The sequence below is a fragment of the Oryctolagus cuniculus genome, chromosome X (assembly GCF_051225735.1).
Source record: "Oryctolagus cuniculus isolate XC-2025 breed Fujian yellow rabbit chromosome X, ASM5122573v1, whole genome shotgun sequence".
NCBI classification, from domain to species: domain Eukaryota; kingdom Metazoa; phylum Chordata; class Mammalia; order Lagomorpha; family Leporidae; genus Oryctolagus; species Oryctolagus cuniculus.
In genome coordinates, this window is record NC_142888.1 from 76,950,597 (window position 1) to 76,968,870 (window position 18,274).

The 18,274-nt window shown below is 53.6% G+C and overlaps 1 protein-coding gene across 4 annotated transcripts in view; it reads left to right on the top strand.

Annotated features, from left to right (window-relative positions):
- LOC149119678 (uncharacterized) overlaps window positions 1–18,274 on the top strand; it is a 119,999-nt gene that overhangs the window by 72,880 nt on the left and 28,845 nt on the right. For 2 of the 4 annotated variants that reach the window (XM_089324036.1, XM_089324037.1), the window contains exons 5-7: window positions 4,074–4,192; window positions 8,458–8,534; window positions 15,168–15,286. In XM_089324036.1, coding sequence (XP_089180162.1) covers window positions 4,074–4,192; window positions 8,458–8,534; window positions 15,168–15,192 — 221 coding nt within the window. In that variant the 3' untranslated portion in view covers window positions 15,193–15,286. The remainder of the gene's footprint in view (window positions 1–4,073; window positions 4,193–8,457; window positions 8,535–15,167; window positions 15,287–18,274) is intronic. The other 2 variants (XM_089324034.1, XM_089324035.1) reach the window with 1 other exon arrangement.

An 18,274-nucleotide genomic window follows, 5' to 3' on the forward strand; every position in this document is an offset into this window, starting at 1 on the left:
AAGTATTCCTGGTGCCTAGCTTAGCCCAGGAAGGCCATCTAGATTGGTGCTGTGGCATGAGGAGGTTGTGGCACCAGTGCCCTGTGGTAATGCTCCTGCTCCCCTCAGAGCCAGGCCTAGCAGCCATGCTGGGCAGCAGCCATGTTGGACTCACGCTACACAGCGCTGGATGTTTTTTCCTTCTCGAAGGGCGGAGGGAAGAACAATGGAGAACAGGGCAGGTGGCATTTGTGGTGCAATACTGCCATCAAGTGGCAGTTGTTTTCAGATCCCGCCAGCCCTCCCAGCTGAGTGCCTGTGCACTTGGGGCTTGGCAAGTGAGTGAGTGAAGGTGGTCCCCAGGGCGCAGCTCCAAGCTCTTGGAGGCCTGGGCAGCTCTGTCCATTTGTCAAGTGGGCTTTGAAGGACTCAAACGCATGTAGGGGCAGGGTGCTGAGCTCCAGGTTCCCTGGAGGCTTTGGCCCAGCAGACAGAGCTCACTAGCCTGGTGGCAGCCATTTCTGGGCGGGGCTAATGGCAGCCTGCTCAGCCAACACTTCAGTGGCCCAAGGCTTCTGTTTACTTCCTGTCCAATTTATTGGGATGCGCTGTGCCACAGGGTTTTGTGAACGTGGTGGGCAGTGTAGGTGGTATTGTGGTTCAACACTACCATCAAGAAGAGGAGGTCATTTGCTGATGCCGCCAGCTCTTCCAGCACAAACTGCTTGGAATTGGCTTGGCAGGGGAGTGGGAGTGAAGGCGAGTCCCGGGCTGTAGCCAGGAAGTTTTCACAGCCCTTGGAGGCCTAGTAGAAAATTGGTCCACATGTTATCAAGGCTGTGGGGCCCAGATATACGCAGAGTTCAGGGGGCCAGCTCCAGGGTGCCTGTCCGCTACAGACCAGCAAACCAGAGCTCAGTAGCCTGGTGGCGGTCATGTCTGGGCGGGACCAAGGGCTGCCTCTGCCCTGGAGCCCTGAGGAGGAGCTATGGCCATCTTCCTCCTTCCTCTTGTCTCAGGAGTAAAATGGGCAGCCTCCCTCTCTAAGCTGAGTTTGTAGAATCTTCCTTTGGTTTTAGGTGCTCTGTTGTGAAGGTGTTTGCAAGGCTTGCACACGGAAAGTCGGTTGCATGAGCACTCATAGGAGCTGGCATGTTTTCCTTTGTCTCCTCAAAGGTCATCGCGAGAGTTCAACCTGCCTGCAACGTCCTGCTACCTAAAGCTTGGTCCTTGTCACCCTTGCTAGTCAAAGTGAGCTGGAGTCTCAACCTGTAGAGGCCTGTACTGGTTCCTGATGGCTGAAGCCACGTGTTTTACAGAAGGTGGGGCCTAGCTAAGTGTGCGCCTGATCCCAGCTGGGGGTGCCCTGGGGAGCTTCCCTTGTGCACTGGTCTTGACGACATCCCAAGAGCAGGGTGCTGAGGCCAGGCCATGTGGGCAGGAGGATGGTCCAGTACTCACAGTTTATATGGTAGCTCCTATTGATACCTTCAGAGCCAGTTGGAGCAGCCATGCTGGGTCCCTGTTGGACAGCACTGGGCTTTTTTGCTGCAAGAAAAGAAGAGGGAAGACCCCCAGCATAGAGCAGATGGCATTAGCTCTTCAGGTTGTGGGTATGCCTGCCTGGGACTGGTTTGACAGTGAAGTGAAGGTGTGGGCACCTGGTCCTGGGATTGCCCCCTGGGAGGACTCGGAGCCCTTGGAGGCCCAGGCCATCTCTGCTCCCCATGTCTGTGGGCTGTGGAGGGCTTGGACACAGGCAAGGTCAGAGGTCAGAGGTCTGAGCTCCAGGGTGTGTGGTGGCTGTGGCACAGCCAAGCAGAGCTCTAGAGCCTGGTGGCAGCCATGTCTGGGAGAGGCTAGTGGAAGTCTGCTCAGGAAGACACAAATGTGCCTTTTGCCTCCTGTTCCAACTCTTGAGCTTTGAGTCTGTGGGCCCCATGGCAGCAGGTGCACAGTCAGGAGGGGAATGGCCTGCAATAGCACTAGCAGGTGTACTGGGCACTCTCCCTAACTGAATGGGATCCTTTTCCAGTACTGCGAAGCTATATAAGGAGTTGTCAGGGATTTGCTTTGCTGTTAACATTCTGAATTTCATGAAGGGGATCCAGGATGAAGCATAACAGCTACTAGGGAATAATCAGAAACTTCTCCATCCACTTGTGTCAAGACAGAGATTGCCCTGGAGAGCATCTGTTGGTTACCCAGGGGCAGCAGTTCCTCCTGTTCCTCTCAGAGCCAAGCGGAGCCACCTTGCTGGGTAGCAGCTTGTTGGGCACCTGCTGCATAGCACTGAAGGGTTTTTTTGCTGCGGGAAGGGCGGAGGGAGGACCTATGGAGGCAGGACAGGGGGCATTTGCGGTGCAATACTGCCATCAAGAGGAAGTCGTTTCGGATTCCGCTGGCCATGGGGGATGTGTGCCTGTGCAGGACTGGCTTAGTAGGGAAAATGAGGGTGCAGATGGGTCACAGGGCCTGACCAGGGAGGCCCTTGGAGGTCCCTGACAGCTTGGGCCTCTGTGTTTTGTGGGCTGTGGAGGTCCTGAACACACAAGGGCCAGGGGCTGAGTTCCAGGGTGCGTTGCAGCTACGGCCCAGCCCCATAGAGATCGTTCTCCTGGTGGCGGCCATTTCTGGGCGGAGCTAGTGGAAGTCTCAGCCAACATCTGAGCGAGTGCAGACTTCTGGGGCATTTCGCCGGGTTCTGCTCGGCCACTGGGCTAAGTGAACCAGGACCCCTCTGAAAGGATTTCTTCAGCAGGATACCACCTCCTAAAACACCACAGAGCTTTGCCAGTTTCAAAACCTGCTGTGACAGAGGGGGAAGTTAATCCAATTTCATCCCAGTATTCCTCGGGCACAGAAGTTAGACTCAGACTCTCTGAACTCCCATGAGGTCCCAGCCCCAGCAGGAGCATAGAACTGGAGTGCTGATGCCAGTGCTCCTTAGAGTAACAGCTGGGTGTACAGGGTCCCTAACAGGGGAATGGGATCCCTTGCAGTGTGGGAGGAGCCTGCAGAGGCAATGAACAGGGAGGGATCTCACCCCTGAGTACGCAGATTTCTTTTGAAAGACATGGGGGGCAGTGCTGTGGTGTAGCGGGTAAATCCACTGCCTGCAGTGCTGGCATCCCATATGGGCACCAGTTCGAGTCCCAGCTGCTCTACTTCCATCCAGCTCTCTGTTATGGCCTGACAAACCAGTATAAGAAGACCCAAGTCCTTGGGCCTCTGCACCCACGTGGGAGACCCAGAAGAAGCTCCTGGCTTCAGATCGGCATAGCTCCAGCCATTGGGTCCATCTAGGGAGTGAGCCAGCAGATGGAGGGTCTCTCTACCTCTGTCTCTCTGTAACTCTGCTTTTCAAATAAATAAATCCTAAAAAAAAAAAAAAAAAAAAAAAAATGGGAGTAAAGTACACGTAAATTGCTCAGATATGGACCTGTAACTCTTACTGGTTGGTTTATTCTGATAAAATCAGGGCTCTGCATCTGCTTTATCAGGAAGACAAATACAAAGTTGCTGAGGCTGTGCCTCTAGAGTGGCCGTGGGCAGCCTCAAGAACCTCTGAGTGCCTCCAAAACACCAGTCACCTATGAAACATTGAACTAGAGGTCTAATCATACGGCGTGCAGGCCACACTTCAGATGCTTCTGCTTGATGGCTGTGTTGCTCCAGATACACTGCCTGCCACATTCTTCACTGTCTCTACCTTTTGTGTATGAAATTAAAAAAGAATGGCCCCAAGTGCACTTAGCCTTTCAAGCAGTGTGTGCTCTATTGTGGGGGACAGGGGAGGATCCTGGGGGAACGGATTTCCCCTTTTCCTTGCTTTCTTGGTAGTTTATAAAACACGTTATGTGTGCATTTCTCTTCATATGTCATCTTTCCTATTCATTTTAGTTCCTAACAATGTCATGTACTCACCAGGTTTCTGGTTACACTGGAGGAATTTATAAAGACCTGGTAAGGTGGGGTCTTCTGCGGCAGAGTTGTGTGTTCCTGGGGATCTTGAGTGCTAACTTCATGAAGGATGCATTCCAGGATTTCCTGTATTCTTATTTCCTCTGTTCCTCTCTCTTGTCCCTTTGCAGCTCATCCCAGAGAGAAGACAGGTGACTTCCCAAGCCAGCATCTCATCCAGCTCGAGGACACAGGAGCAGGCCTGGGTGGGAAGCTGGACATTGTGGGAGCAGCACGAAGTGCACATCAGGTGGGAGGACAGAGAGGATGAAGCCCAGCCTCACCCCCGTGGTCCTAGGTGGTCATGTCTTTAGAGTGCCCCAGGCTGGGGCTGCATGGTGTGGAGGAGGTGAGAGTGGCTGCACACATGGAGGACACCTTGTCCAGGACCTTGGTGTGCTTTACCTTCCAGGTAGCTCCAATGCAGGTGTGGCTGTGCCCCCATTCATTCCTGTGCCTACATTGATTCATTCCACCTGCACGCGCAGACCTGTTGTCACCTCTGAAGTTAATTGATCAAGAGTACATCTGTGTGCAACTCCCCTTCCTTTTATGCCCCCACATCTGCCTCAGAGATCACCCGTGGATACGGGTTCCTCCTCATTCAGGAGGTATCACTGGTGTGTGTTTGCTCTGCTAACATCTAGGAGTTCTCAGCTGACGTTGGGTCAGGAAAAAGGAGAATCACTGTGGTATGATACCTGGATTCCCTCCTGACTTGGCTCAGTGTTGGACCCTCATGTCTGCCTTCTTTGGGGGGCGGGGGCTTGTGAGAGAAGACAGACCCTGATGCCTGTGGTCCTGGGATGCCGGTTACACCTTACTCTCTGCTCCTTCCAAGTACCTCTTGGTCTCTGTACTTACCTACCTCTCTGTTACCCTATCTGTCCATTACACGGTCAGAATGTATGGCCACCATGGGTCTCTTGGTCAGGCTGGCCTTGCAGAGTGCAGTGACAGGTCTGATTTGACCTTTCCCAGGTGGTCTGGGTCCCAGGCTTTGGGCACCTTGTCTGGATTTCCTGAGGGCAGACCTTGCCTCTAGTGGTAGTGGTGCAGCTTGGTAGGTGTGTGTGTAATCCATTTCTGGTGTGGCAATCCATTGCCTTAGCAAGCAGAGCCTCATGCAGCCCTAGAGAAGGATGTAGAGGCCACGGTGCACATGTGCAATGACCTTGGAGCACCCAGTACTTCTGGCAGAGCCAGCCAGAGCAGCTAGGCTGGGCAGCAGCCATTCTGGTTCTCCACTGGAACGCATTGGGTGTTATTCCCGCTTTCTCTATTCACTGATTGGTTCGTTCGTTCCTTCATCCATGTGTACACACATGCTTTCCCATGTATTTGTAAAGGTATGCCTGTATGTACATATGTATGTATGCACGGTTTTCTATTTCTCCCATAACCAACTTGGAAATACTACTGTGCGTAGGGATTCCTTCCATTGAAAATGGTCTCCCTTAGCATTGCACACTAATCCCTCTCACCTTGTCCTTCTACCTGTATGTATTTATGAGTCTGTGTGTCTTCAGTGTGTTCCTTGTTCCTGTCCGGCCTGAGTGTGGGCCCCTCCTTGTCTGCAGACCTTGGCAGAGCCCTGTGAGAGGCGGCAGTACTGGGGCCTGTGGTCCTGGGATAGCCGAAACTCCTCACTCTGCTCCTTCCCAGCATCTCTGTGAGCCTGCCCTGTCATCATGTCAGTGTGGCCTCAGTGAGTGTCAGCATGTCTGACAGCCCTGCACCTCCTGGGCTAGCTGGCAGTGCACAGCCCAGTCAGAAGGTCCCACTGAATCTAGTGTTGAGTCAGCTGAGTTCCCAGCCTGTGACTCCCTGGGTTGGAATACGGGAGGATTGAAATGGCCTCCATGGAAAGGGGGCAGCTCAGCTAGGCATGGGGTCCTCCACAGCTGGGCGTGCCCTGACCCTCAGTGCTGTGGGGCTTGTCCCCAGGGCAGCCTAGGAGGAGTGTGCTGAGGCCAGGCTGGGCGGGCACTTTTTCCGTGCAGCACCCAGGGCTGTGCAGTTCCTGCTCCTCCTCCCCTCACAGCCAGGCAGAGTAGCCCTGTTGGGTCCCTGCTGAACAGCGCTGGGCGTTTTTTGCTGCGGGAAGGGAGGAGGGAGGAGGTGCAGAGGGCAGGACGAGTGGCATTTGTGGTGCAATACTGCCATCAAGAGGAAATAGTTTCTAGATCTCAGCAGTTGTTTGGCTATGCGCCTGCGCAGGACTGGATGGCAGGGAAGTGAGCTCTCAGGTGATCCGAGGGCCGTACCCTAGGAGGGCTCACAGGCCTTGGAGATCCTGGCCAGCTCGGCACTCTGGTCCTGTGATCTGTACAGGCCCTGGACATAGGTATTTGCGGGGTGCCAAGATCCAGGGTCCCTGGCAGCTTTGACCAACCAAGACAGAACTCTGGAGCCTGGTGACAGCCATACTTGGGTGGGGCTGGTGGAAGCCTGAGCCTCTAAGACTTATGTGGGCTAAGGCCTCCATTTTCTTTCTCTGCAATCTACTGTGGTATCAGGGTACTGGGGTTAGGTGAACTAGGACCCCGTAAGGATTCCTTCAGCCTTGACGCCACCTCTTTAAATACCACAGAGCTTTTCCAGTTTCAAAATCTGCTGTGGCAGAGAAGGAAGCAAATCCATTTTCCTTCCCCGGTTCCTGGTGTACAGAAATTACACTCAGCCTCCCGGTGAACTCCCATGAGGTCTCCAGTCCCAGCAGGAGCGTGGAACTAGATTCGTGACAGTGGTGCCCCTTAGTGTAACAGCTGGGTTTTATGAGAGGCCAAATGTCCGCCAGAAGTTCAATGCTAAATAGCAGTAAGTGGCAACCACTGAAGAGTGCCCTCTACTACCGCCTCCCCTTGGCTGTCCTGGAGACCCAGTGTAATCCGTTTGTGAGTCTGTTTCCATTGGTTTCAAACCCCCCTAACAGGGCACCTCCCAGAGTGGCCATAGCCACTTTTAGGAACCCCCAAGTACCACCAAAACACCAGTCACCTATCAAGCATTCACCTAGGGGTCTACTTAGACAACGTGCAAGCCATAGTTCAAATGCTACTGCTTGATGGCCGTGTTGCTCCAGATATGTACGCTGCCTGTCCTGTCCTCTGCCTCCACCTTTTCAGTGTGGGCTGCTGATGCCTTAGAAACACTTAGAGCCAGGGGTCCCAGCTCCAAGGTGCGAGGCAGCTCTGGTCCAACGTGGCAGAGTTGAGGAAGCTGGTGTTGGACATGTCTGAGTGGAGGTAGTGGATCTCTGTTCAACGGAGACCTTAGTGGATCTGGGGCAGTGGCCTTGATGCCATTTGCCTCCTGTCCCATTCCTTAGAAGGCTCATGGCCATTGTGTGATGTCAGCTACAACCATTACTTCCGTGTTGAATCTGCATTGTAAAAGACCAGAGAAATCCTCCAGTTTCAAAATCTGCTTATTGAAGAGGAGGTTTTATTCCTCTGTTCCTGCGTCACGGAAGTTACACGCAGCCTCCCTGTGAACTCCTGTGAGGTTCCCATTCTCAGCAGGAGCGTAGAACCAGAGTCCTGATGTCAGTGGTCCTTACAGAAGCAGCTGGGATTACAGGGGCCCTACTGGGGGAATGGGATCCTTGCAGTGTGGGAGGAGCCTGCAGAGGCAGTGGGCAGGGAGGGATCTCACCTCTGAGTGCTCATGATTGCTGGGAGCAGAATGGGCATGAACTACACAGAACCTGAACAGAAGTGGACCTGTAACTCTTACTGGTTCTGCTCTGTTCCCCAAAATCAGGAGTTCTCCACCTGCAGTATCAGGAGGCCACATGCTCAGTGGAAGACTTAGTTCTCAATTGCAGAGTGAGGTGGCCCCTGGGGACTGCCTTTCCCTGCCTCCCCACCCGGGCTGTGCTGGATACCCAGGTCCTGTGGATGTGTGACTGCTCCCATCTGTGTGATACCCACCTAGGAGGCCCCTGCTGGGGTAGACCAGGCCACTTAGAGGACCCGCTGAGGGCCTCCAGCCCACCCTTGCAAAACAAACCTCCTACCAGGGATGTACAAAGAAGGACCAGACGCCATACTCAAATCGTGATTGCCTGATCACAGTGTTGCTCCAGAAATGCTGCCCGTCCTGTCCCTCCCACCTCTGCCTCCACCTTTTGTGCATGAAAGTACAAACGTGTGGCCCCAAATACTCTAGGCCTTAGAATCACTGTTTGGTGAATGTGGATACTGACGGAAGTGGTTTCCTCTTTTCTTTTCTCTCCTTGCAGTGTTTATGTGTACAGAACAACAGAAGACCAGGATATCTGTATTTCCCTTCATATGTCAGCTTGCATGAGCATTTTAGGCCCTAGCATCAGGGCATGCACTCACCAGGGTTCTGGGCACACTGGGAGAATTTATAAAGACCTGATAAGGTCTGGTCATCTGAGGTAGTGTTTTGCATTCCTGTGGATCTTGAGTCCTAACATCATGAAGGATGAGTTCAAGTATTTCCTCTCCTGTCATGTCCTTAGTTGCTCTCTTTTGTCCTTTGCAGCCCATCCAAGAGAGAGAGGACGGGCAGACTTCCCAAGTCAGCATGTCTTCCAGATCAAGGCACAGGAGGAGGCCCAGGTAAGAAGCAGGACATTGTGGGGGCAGTGGAAGTGACAGGGCCCACATCAGATGGGAGGACAGGGAGGACGATGCCCTGGCTCACCTCCCTGGGTCCAAGGTTGTCACTCACTATGGAGAGTCCCAGGTTGTATCCTCATGGTGTGGAGGAGTCCCGAGTGGATTTGTACGTGAAGGTGAATCTGTCCAGGACCCGTGGGTTTGCTACACCATCCAGGTAGCTCCACCTACAAATATGGCTACGCTTCCCTTTTGGCCCCGCATTTACATATTCATTGTCACCTGCCTGTCAGATACTTTCTCACCTCCCATCTTACTCAATCATGTGTGCATATGTGTACTATTCCCCTTGCCGAGATGCCTCCTAAATTACAAGTTAGCAGTAGTGTGTTTGTCCCCCAGCCTGCATGTGGGAGTTCTCAAGCCATTGACCCTTAGTCTGGTGCAAGGAGAGGCGGTGTCTTTGGTGTGGCACTGCCTGCTGTGTTGAGTGGCAGTGAGTGTGGGATGCTCATTGTCTGCAGCCCAGGGGTGAGACATGTGAAAGCAGACCTATACTGAGGTCTTTGGTACTTGGATGGTTGTAACTCCAAACTCTCCCCTTTTTCCCAGTGTTTTGTGTCTGTATCCATTTTGTATTGCTGCTTGAGATTTTAGGGGAAACTAACTTGTGATTGAACTGATCTAAATCTCTGCCTGCCCAGGACCTCCTGGACAAGCTGGCATCCCAGGTGCAGTCACAAGGTTCTAGTCTGACTGTTGCAGGGTGGCCTTGGGTCCAAGCCTGTGGGGACCTTGCTTGGATCCCTGAGGGTTGATGCCAACTGTCTTACAGGACAGAGCATGGTTGGCTGAGCTAGGTGCAGGTGCCCTATCCTGCCTGGGGTGCCATGAGGAGGATCCTTTGTGTGCTGGTCCTGAGGGCAGTGAGGAGCAGCATACTGAGGCAAGGATGTGCTGGCACAGTACTGGGTAGCACCCAGAGCTGTGCAGTAGCTCCTCCTTCTCCCCTCAGAGCCAGGCCTCGTTTCCATACTGGGCACCCACTGGACAGTGCTTTGTGTTTTTTCCTGCACGAAGGGTAGAGGGAGGACCTGCGTCACAGCACAGTAGACATTTATGGTACAACACTGCCATCAAGAGGAAGTCATTCATGGATCCCGCCAGCCCTGGCGGCTAGTGCACTTGTGTGGGACTGTCTTGACAGGGAAGTGAGGGCCATGGGAGGGCTCAAGAGTTCTTGGAGACCCAGTGGAAGGTTGGCCACCATGCCATAGGTGCTGTGAAGGGCCCAGATTCACGCAGGGACAGGGGGCTGACCTCCAAGGTTCCTGTCAGCTACAGACCAGCAAACCAGAGCCCAGTATTCTGGTGGCGGCCATGTCTGGGCGGAGCTAAGGGGTGCCTCAGCGCTGGAGCCCTGAATGGCACCTGTGGGCAATTTCCTCACCCTCTTGTCTTAGGAGTAAAATGGGGAGACTCCCCTCTAGCCTGACTTTTGAGGAATCTTTGCTGGGTTTTAGGCTGTCCTTGTTGAAGGTGTACAGGGGCTTGTAGATAGAAATTGTTTTTCATGGGCCCTCATACAAACTGGTGCATTTTCTGTTTTTTGTCTTCTCCAAGGTCATCGAGTCAAGTCTACCTGCCTCTCAGATCCTGTTTCCTAAAACTTGGTCTCTGTTAGCATTGCCAGTTAATGTAGTGATGTGCTTGGGTCCGAACCTATGGAGACTTGTCCTGGATCCCCGAGGCCTGAAGTGCCTACGGTGCTGCCAGGCTAGGCACAGGTGCTCTACCCCTGCTGGGCGTGCCATCAGGAGCATCCATTGTGCCCTAGTCCTGAGGGCAGCCAAGGAGCAGTGAGGTCAAGCCGGGCTGTGCAGACACCGGGATGGTGCTGCACCCAGGGCTGTGCAGTAGCTCCTCCTGCTCCCTTCAGAGGCAGGCGGAGCCATCCTGCTGGGTAGCAACCATTCTGCGTTTTTTCCCACATGAAGGGAAGAGGGAGGACCTGAGGGGGAAGGCCAAGTGGCAGTTGCGGTGCAATACCTCCATCAAGTGGAACTTTGTGAATTTCGCCAGGCCTGGGGGCTGTGTGCCTGCGTGGGACCAGCTTGGTGGAGAACTGAGTGCTTAGGCAGGTCTCGGGGCCTGACCTGGGAGGGCTCAGGCCCTTGGAGGCTGGGGCCAGCTCAGGCCCTGGTGTCTTGTGGGCCAGGGTCATGAGTGTCTGGCCCGTGCTCCAGGGTGGGTGGCGGCTGTGGCCCAACTGGGCAGAGCTCTAGGTGGCTGGTGGCGGCCATGTCTGGGCAGGGCTAGAGAAGTCTCCTCAGGCAAGACCTGAGTGGGTCCAGGACAATGACCGGCTGGGGCGCCATTTGCCTCTTGCCACAATTCCTTGAAGCTGTGGGGCCGTTGTTTTAGGTCAGCTCCAGTCTGGAAAGGATTCCTTCAGCCTTGGATCTGTATCTTAAAAGACCATCTTGTGACAGAGAATGGAGTTACTATGTTTTTGTTCCTCTGTTCCTGGACCTCCCTGTGAACACCTGTGAGGTCCCCAGTCCCAGCAGGAGCACAGAACCTGGGCCCCGACTCCATGTTTCCTTAGGAGAAGCAGAGGAGTTTACAGGGGCCCTGCTGGGGGAATGGGATCCCTGCAGTGTGGGAGGAGCCTGCAGAGGCAGTGGGCAGGGAGGGATCTCACCTCTGAGTGCTCATGATTGCTGGGAGCAGAATGGGCATGAACTACACAGAACCTGAACAGAAGTGGACCTGCAACTTTTGCTGATATGGTCTGTTCCCCAAAATCGGGAGTTCTCCACCTGCAGTATCAGGAGGCCACATGCTCAGTGGAAGACTTAGTTCTCAATTGCAGAGTGAGGTGGCCCCTGGGGACTGCCTTTCCCTGCCTCCCCACCCGGGCTGTGCTGGATACCCAGGTCCTGTGGATGTGTGACTGCTCCCATCTGTGTGATACCCACCTAGGAGGCCCCTGCTGGGTAGACCAGGTCACTTAGAGGAACTGCTGATGTCCACCCTTGCAAAACAAACCTCCTACCAGGGATGTACAAAGAAGGACCAGACGCCATACTCAAATCGTGATTGCCTGATCACAGTGTTGCTCCAGAAATGCTGCCCGTCCTGTCCCTCCCACCTCTGCCTCCACCTTTTGTGCATGAAAGTACAAACGCGTGGCCCCAAATACTCTAGGCCTTAGAATCAGTGTTTGCTGTCCTAGGGTTCTGAGGGAACTGATTTCCCCATTCTTTGCTCTCCTTGGAATTTTTACGTGTACAAAACAATATACTTCTGTACTTGTCATCATATGTTGTCATTCTTTACTTTTTTTTTTTTTTTTTTTTTTTTTTGACAGGCAGAGTGGACAGTGAGAGAGAGAGACAGAGAGAAAGGTCTTCCTTTGCCGTTGGTTCACCCTCCAATGGCCGCCGCGGCCGGCGCTGCGGCCACCGCACCGCACTGATCCGATGGCAGGAGCCAGGTACTTATCCTGGTCTCCCATGGGGTGCAGGGCCCAAGCACTTGGGCCATCCTCCACTGCACTCCCTGGCCACAGCAGAGAGCTGGCCTGGAAGAGGGGCAACCAGGACAGAATCCGGCGCCCCGACCGGGACTAGAACCCTGTGTGCCGGTGCCGCAAGGCGGAGGATTAGCCTAGTGAGCCGTGGCGCCAGCCGTCATTCTGTACATTTTATGCCCTAATACCAGGTCATGCACTCAGCACGTTTCTGGCACATTGGGGGAATTTATAAAGACCTGGTAAGGTGTGGTCTTCTTAGGCAGAGTTGTGCTTTCCCTGGAATCCTGGGTCCTAACTTTATTCGGGATGAGTTCTGAGATTTCCTCTCTTCGTTCTCATTTCTTCTCTTTTGTCCCTTTGCAGCCCATCCCAGTGAGAGGACAGGGTGATTTCCCAAGTCAGCGTCTCATCCAGTTCAAGGACTCAGGAGTGGGCCTGATAGCAGGGCATTGTGGGGCAGCAGGAAGTGACAAGGCCTACCTCATATGGGAGTACAGGGAGGATGATGCCTTCCCTGGCTCACTTCCCTTGGTTTGTTTCTGTGGGGAGCAAACCGGACTAGACTGAGTAACTGGAATTAAGACTTATTCTATGCATCTGCTCTCCCACAATATGGCGCTGGGAGAGAAGTAAACAGCTTCCGCACAGCTGCCTCCAGTTCAACTAATAAACTGTAGGACTTGCTCCTGATTGGAGAGCAGCGTACTCGGCGTGTGGGCAGCCGAGTTGGGATTGGTGGAAGAGGACTATAAAGGAGGAGAGAGACGGCATGCACCAGGAACATCTATGGGGAACATCTAAGGGAACCCGTGCAGCCCCCGAGAAAGCCGGCCGGCGGTGTGCCACTCCCCTGCGGAAGTGGGGAATGCGGCCAGGGGGAACTGCCCTTCCACGGAGGTGGAAGGGACAGTAGCCAACCCGGGAAGAACCAGCAGCAAACCCGGGGAGGGCCGAGCAGACAAAAAGAACAGCGCAGGGTCCTGTGTCGTTCCTCCACGAAGAGGGGGAGCGACAGTTTCTTCCTATGTAGTGTCCCGGGTGTGGCTTCATGATTTGGAGGAGTACAGAGCAGCTCCGCACATGTAGGTGTGCTTGTCCAGTAACAGTGGGTTTGCTTTACCTTCCAGGTAGCCCCAAATGCAAATATGGCTCTGCTCCCCATTCATTCAGCCCCATCCATTCATTCTCATCTCCTTACTTAATCATGTGTGCATGTATGTACTATTCCCCTTCCTGCGATTCCTCCTAAATAACAAGCTAGCAGTAGTGTGTGTGTCCCTCAGCCTGCATGTGGGAGTTCTCAAGCCTTTGACCCTTCATTAGGTACAAGGAGAAGCGGTATCTTTGTGGTACCTAGGTGTGCTCCTGAGTGGCGTCAGTGTGGGATGCTGATCATCGGCAGACCAAGGATGAGGCACGTGAACGCAGACAGGTAGTGAGGCGAGCAGTACTGGGATGGCTGTAACTCCAAATTCTCCCCTCCTTACCATTGCCTCTGTGTCCCTATCCTTTATGTCTGGCTGCCTGAGACTTTATGGCATCCTGGCTTATAATTCACTCAGTCAAAATATGTGGCAGGCCTGGGCCTTCTGGGCAAGCTCATGTCACAGGGCTCAGTGACAAAGTCCGAGTCCAGCTGTTGCGGGGTGGGCTTTAATTGAATCATGGGGCCCTTGCCTGGATCCCCAAGAGCTAAAGCCAGGTGCGATGCAGACAATGCAGTCCGCCTAGGCCCAGGTGCCCTACACCTGCTGAGGTTGCCCTTGGGAGTGTCCCTTGCATGGTAGTCCTGAAGGTAGTGCAGGAGCAGTGTGCTGAGGCCAGGCTGCAAAGATATGGGGATGGTACAGCACGCAGTGCTGTTCTGTAGGTCCTCTTGCTTCACAGACAGCCCAGCAGAGCGACCACGCTGGGCTCCCTGTGGGCTAACTGGGAGTTTTTTGCTGTGCGAAGGGCGGGGGGTGGGGGCAGGGCAGGTGGCATTTGTGGTACAATACTGCCATCAAGAGGAAGAAGTTTGTGGATCCCGCCAGCCGTGGTGGCTGTGCGCTTGCGCGGGACTGTCTTGGCAGGGAAATGTATGTGTAGTGGGATGTCGGGATATACTCTGAAAGGGCTCAGAGCTCATGGAGGCCCGGTCTAGGACGTTCCCAGCATCATGTGGGCTCTGGAGGACCCAGACACAGATGGGGCCTAGGGGGCCAAGCTCCAGCATGCAGTGCAACTGCGGCCCAGCCCAGCAGAGCTTAGGAGCGCATAGTGGCCGTGCCTGGGCGGAGCCAGTAGAAATCTGCTCAGCCAGGACCTGAGTGGATCCAGGTTAGAGGCTGGGGCTCCCTCTACCTCCTTTCTCTTGCCCTGGGAACTGCAGGGTCATTGGGTTAGGTGAGGTCAAGACCCAAAAGAACACTTTCAGCCTTGGGTTTACCCCCAGAAAACTGCAGAGCTCTTTTAATTTAAAAGTCATCCCCTGTTAGAGGCAGTGCTGCTCCATTTTCTTTTCTGTGTTCCTTACACTCAGCCTCCCTGTGAACAACCGGGAGGTCCCCAGTCCCGTTAGGAACATGGATCCGGAGGTCTGACTGCAGAGGTCCTGCAGGGTGGGGTGGTGGTGATGGATGGGATCCTTGCTGGTGTGGCAGAAGCCAGTAGAGGAAGTGTGTCTCCCCTCTGAGTCCCTGTAATTGACCAAGTCTCATCCAATACAAAGCCAAAAGTCAGGAGCCAGAAGCTTTATCTGGGTCTCCCACATGGGTGCAAGGGCCCAAACTCTTGGACTAGCTTCTGCTGCTCCTGCAGGCACATCAGTAGGGAGGTAGATCAGAAATGAACAGCCAGCACCTGAACTGGCACCCATATGAGATGCTGGCATTGCAGGTGGTGGCTTTACCCACTATACCACAATGCTGAGTTACATGCAAATGCCCTAAAATCCTGTTAACCATTCGTCAGGTTTCTGAGCACACTTGGAGACTTTGTAAAGCCCTGGTAAGATCTTGTCTTCTGGGAATCTTGGGTCCTAACTTCATGTAGGATGAGTTCCAGGATTTCCTCTCTTCTTATTTCCTCAGTTCCTCTCTTTTGTCCCTTTTCAGTTCATCCCAGAGAGAAGACAGGTGACTTCCCAAGCCAGAATCTCTTCCAGGTCAAGGACATGATAGCATGCCTGGGTGGGAAGTTGGACATTGTGGGAGCAGCACGAAGTGCACATCAGGTGGGAGGACAGAGGATGAAGCCCAGCCCCACCCCCGTGGTCCTAGGTAGTCATGTCTTTAGAGTGCCCCAGGCTGGGGTTGCATGGTGTGGAGGAGGTGAGAGTGGCTGCACACATGGAGAACACCTTGTCCAGGACCTTGGTGTGCTTTACCTTCCAGGTAGCTCCAATGCAGGTGTGGCTGTGCCCCCATTCATTCCTGTGCCTACATTGATTCATTCCACCTGCACGCGCGGACCTGTTGTCACCTCTGAAGTTAATTGATCAAGAATACATCTGTGTCTACTCCCCTTCCTTTTCTATCCCCACATCTGCCTCAGAGATCACTGGTGGATACAGATTCTTCCTACTTAATGCCCTAGTCAAGGATATATCCCTCAGCCACCATCTGAAGAGTTCTCAGGTGACTGACCTTGGGTCAGGTGCAAGTAGAGTGGGAGTCTTTGTTGTGACACCTGGCTTCCCTCCAGATTGACTACAGTGTGGGATCCTCATGGCAGCAGAATGGTGGGGGGGAGGCGGCTTGTGAGAATACAGAGGCACTGAGGCCTGTGGTCCTAGGATGCTGATTATACCTTACTCTCTGATCCTTCCCAGTACCTCTCGGTCCCTGTACTTGCCTGCCTTTCTGTGACTTCCTGTTATACAAGCCTATCCACAACACAGTCAGAATGTGTGGCCACCATGGACCTCATGGTCAGGCTCGCCTTGCAGAGAGCAGTGACAGGTCTGATTTGACCTTTCCCAGGTGGTCTGGGTCCCAGGCTTTGGGCACCTTGTCTGGATTTCCTGCTAACAGATCTGGCCTCTAGTGGCAGTGGTGCAGCTTGGGTAGGTGTGGGGAGCAGCCCGGACTAGACTGTTACTGGAATTAAGACTTATTCTATGCATCTGCTCTCCCACAATATGGCGCTGGGAGAGAAGTAAACAGCTTCCGCACAGCTGCCTCCAGTTCAACCAATTAACTGTAGGACTTGCTCCTGATTGGAGAGCAGCGTACTTGGCGTGTGGGCAGCCGAGTTAGGATTGGCGGAAGAGGACTATAAAGGAGGAGAGAGACGGCATGCACCGGAAACATCTATGGGGAACATCTAAAGGGAACCCGTGCAGCCCCCGAGAAAGCCGGCCGGCGGTGTGCCGCTCCCCTGCGGAAGTGGGGAATGCGGCCAGGGGGAACTGCCCTTCCACGGAGGTGGAAGGGATAGTAGCCAACCCGGGAAGAACCAGCAGCAAACCCGGGGAGGGCCGAGCAGACGAAAGAACAGCGCAGGGTCCTGTGTTGCTCCTCCATGAAGAGGGGGAGCGACATAATGGTGCCGTGACTCGGATATGAAGCCTAGGCAGGGTTTAGTGTCGTTCCCCCATGAAGACGGGGAGCGACAGGTAGGTGTAGGTGTAATCCATTTCTGGTGTGGCAGTCAATAGCCTTATCACACAGAGCCTCATGCAGCCCTAGAGAAGGGTGTAGAGGCCACGGTGCACATGTGCAATGACCTTGGAGCACCCAGTGCTCCCTGCAGAGCCAGCCAGAGCAGCCATTCACATCAGTGGCTGTTCTGGTTCTTCACTGAACCGCATTGAGTATTAATTCCCCTCTCTCCACTTACTGATTGATTCATTCATTCTTTCATCCATGTGTACACACATGTTTTCCCATGTATTTAAGTTATGCCCATATGTATTAATGCACATTTTCCAAATTCTTTCTCCCATAACCAACTTGGAAATACTACTGTGCATAGGGATTCCTTCCATTGGAAATTGTCGCCCTTAACATTGCACACTGATCCCTGCCACCATGTCCTTCTGCCGATATGTGAGACTTGTGAGAGCAGACCTGTACTGAGGCCTATGGTACTTGGATGGTTGTAACTCCAAACTCTCCTCTCCTTCCCAGTGTTTTGGGTCTGTATCCATTTTGTCTGGCTGCTTGAAATTTTAGGGGAAACTAACTTGTAATTGAACTGGTCTAAATATCTGCCTTCCCAGGTCCTTCTGGACAAGCTGGCTTCGCACGCACAGTGACAGTGTCCTAGTCTGAAGGTTGCAGGGTGGCCTTGTGTCTATGCCTATGTACACACATGCTTTCTCGTGTATTTAGGATATGCCTGTATGTACATATGTATGTATGTTTTCCTGTTTTCTCCCATAACCCACTTGGCTAATACTACTTTGCATAGGAATTTCCTTCTGTTGAAAATGTAGCCCTTAGCATTGCATACTGATCCCGCCCACCTTGTCCTTCTGCCTGCCACACCTCCTGTGGACCCTCCATACAGTGACAATCAAGTATAATTCTCCTGCTTTTGGCCGGCGCCGCGGCTCACTAGGCTAATCCTCCACCTAGCGGCGCCGGCACACCGGGTTCTAGTCCCGGTCGGGGCGCCGGATTCTTTCCCGGTTGCCCCTCTTCCAGGCCAGCTCTCTGCTGTGGCCAGGGAGTGCAGTGGAGGATGGCCCAAGTCCTTGGGCCCTGCACCCCATGGGAGACCAGGAGAAGCACCTGGCTCCTGTCATCAGATCAGCGCGGTGCGCCGGTCGCAGCGCGGCGGCCATTGGAGGGTGAACCAATGGCGACGGAAGACCTTTCTCTCTCTCTCTCTCTCACTGTCCACTCTGCCTGTCAAAAAAAGAAAAAAAAATTCTGCTTTTTATCATTGAAGTGATGAGCGCTAAAGAAAGCAAACATAGCATGGTGAATGTGTCTCATGGTACATTACAGTGCCTGTGTCAGAGGCAAGCACCTGGGGACTGAGACATGGCCTCATCCTCCCAGAACAGCTCTTAACTCTGTAGAGGACAGGGGCAGGTCTGTGTGCAGCTGGAGTGGAGATCTGCCTTCCCAATATCCGTGTACAAGGCCCAGGAGGTACTGTCCAATGGAGGGTCTGTGATTCCATTCACGGATACTGCAGTGATTTTCCGATATGTGTTCCTGTGGTGTCACCAGAGGACACAGATGAGGAGGGACACTCTGTAAGGCCCGAT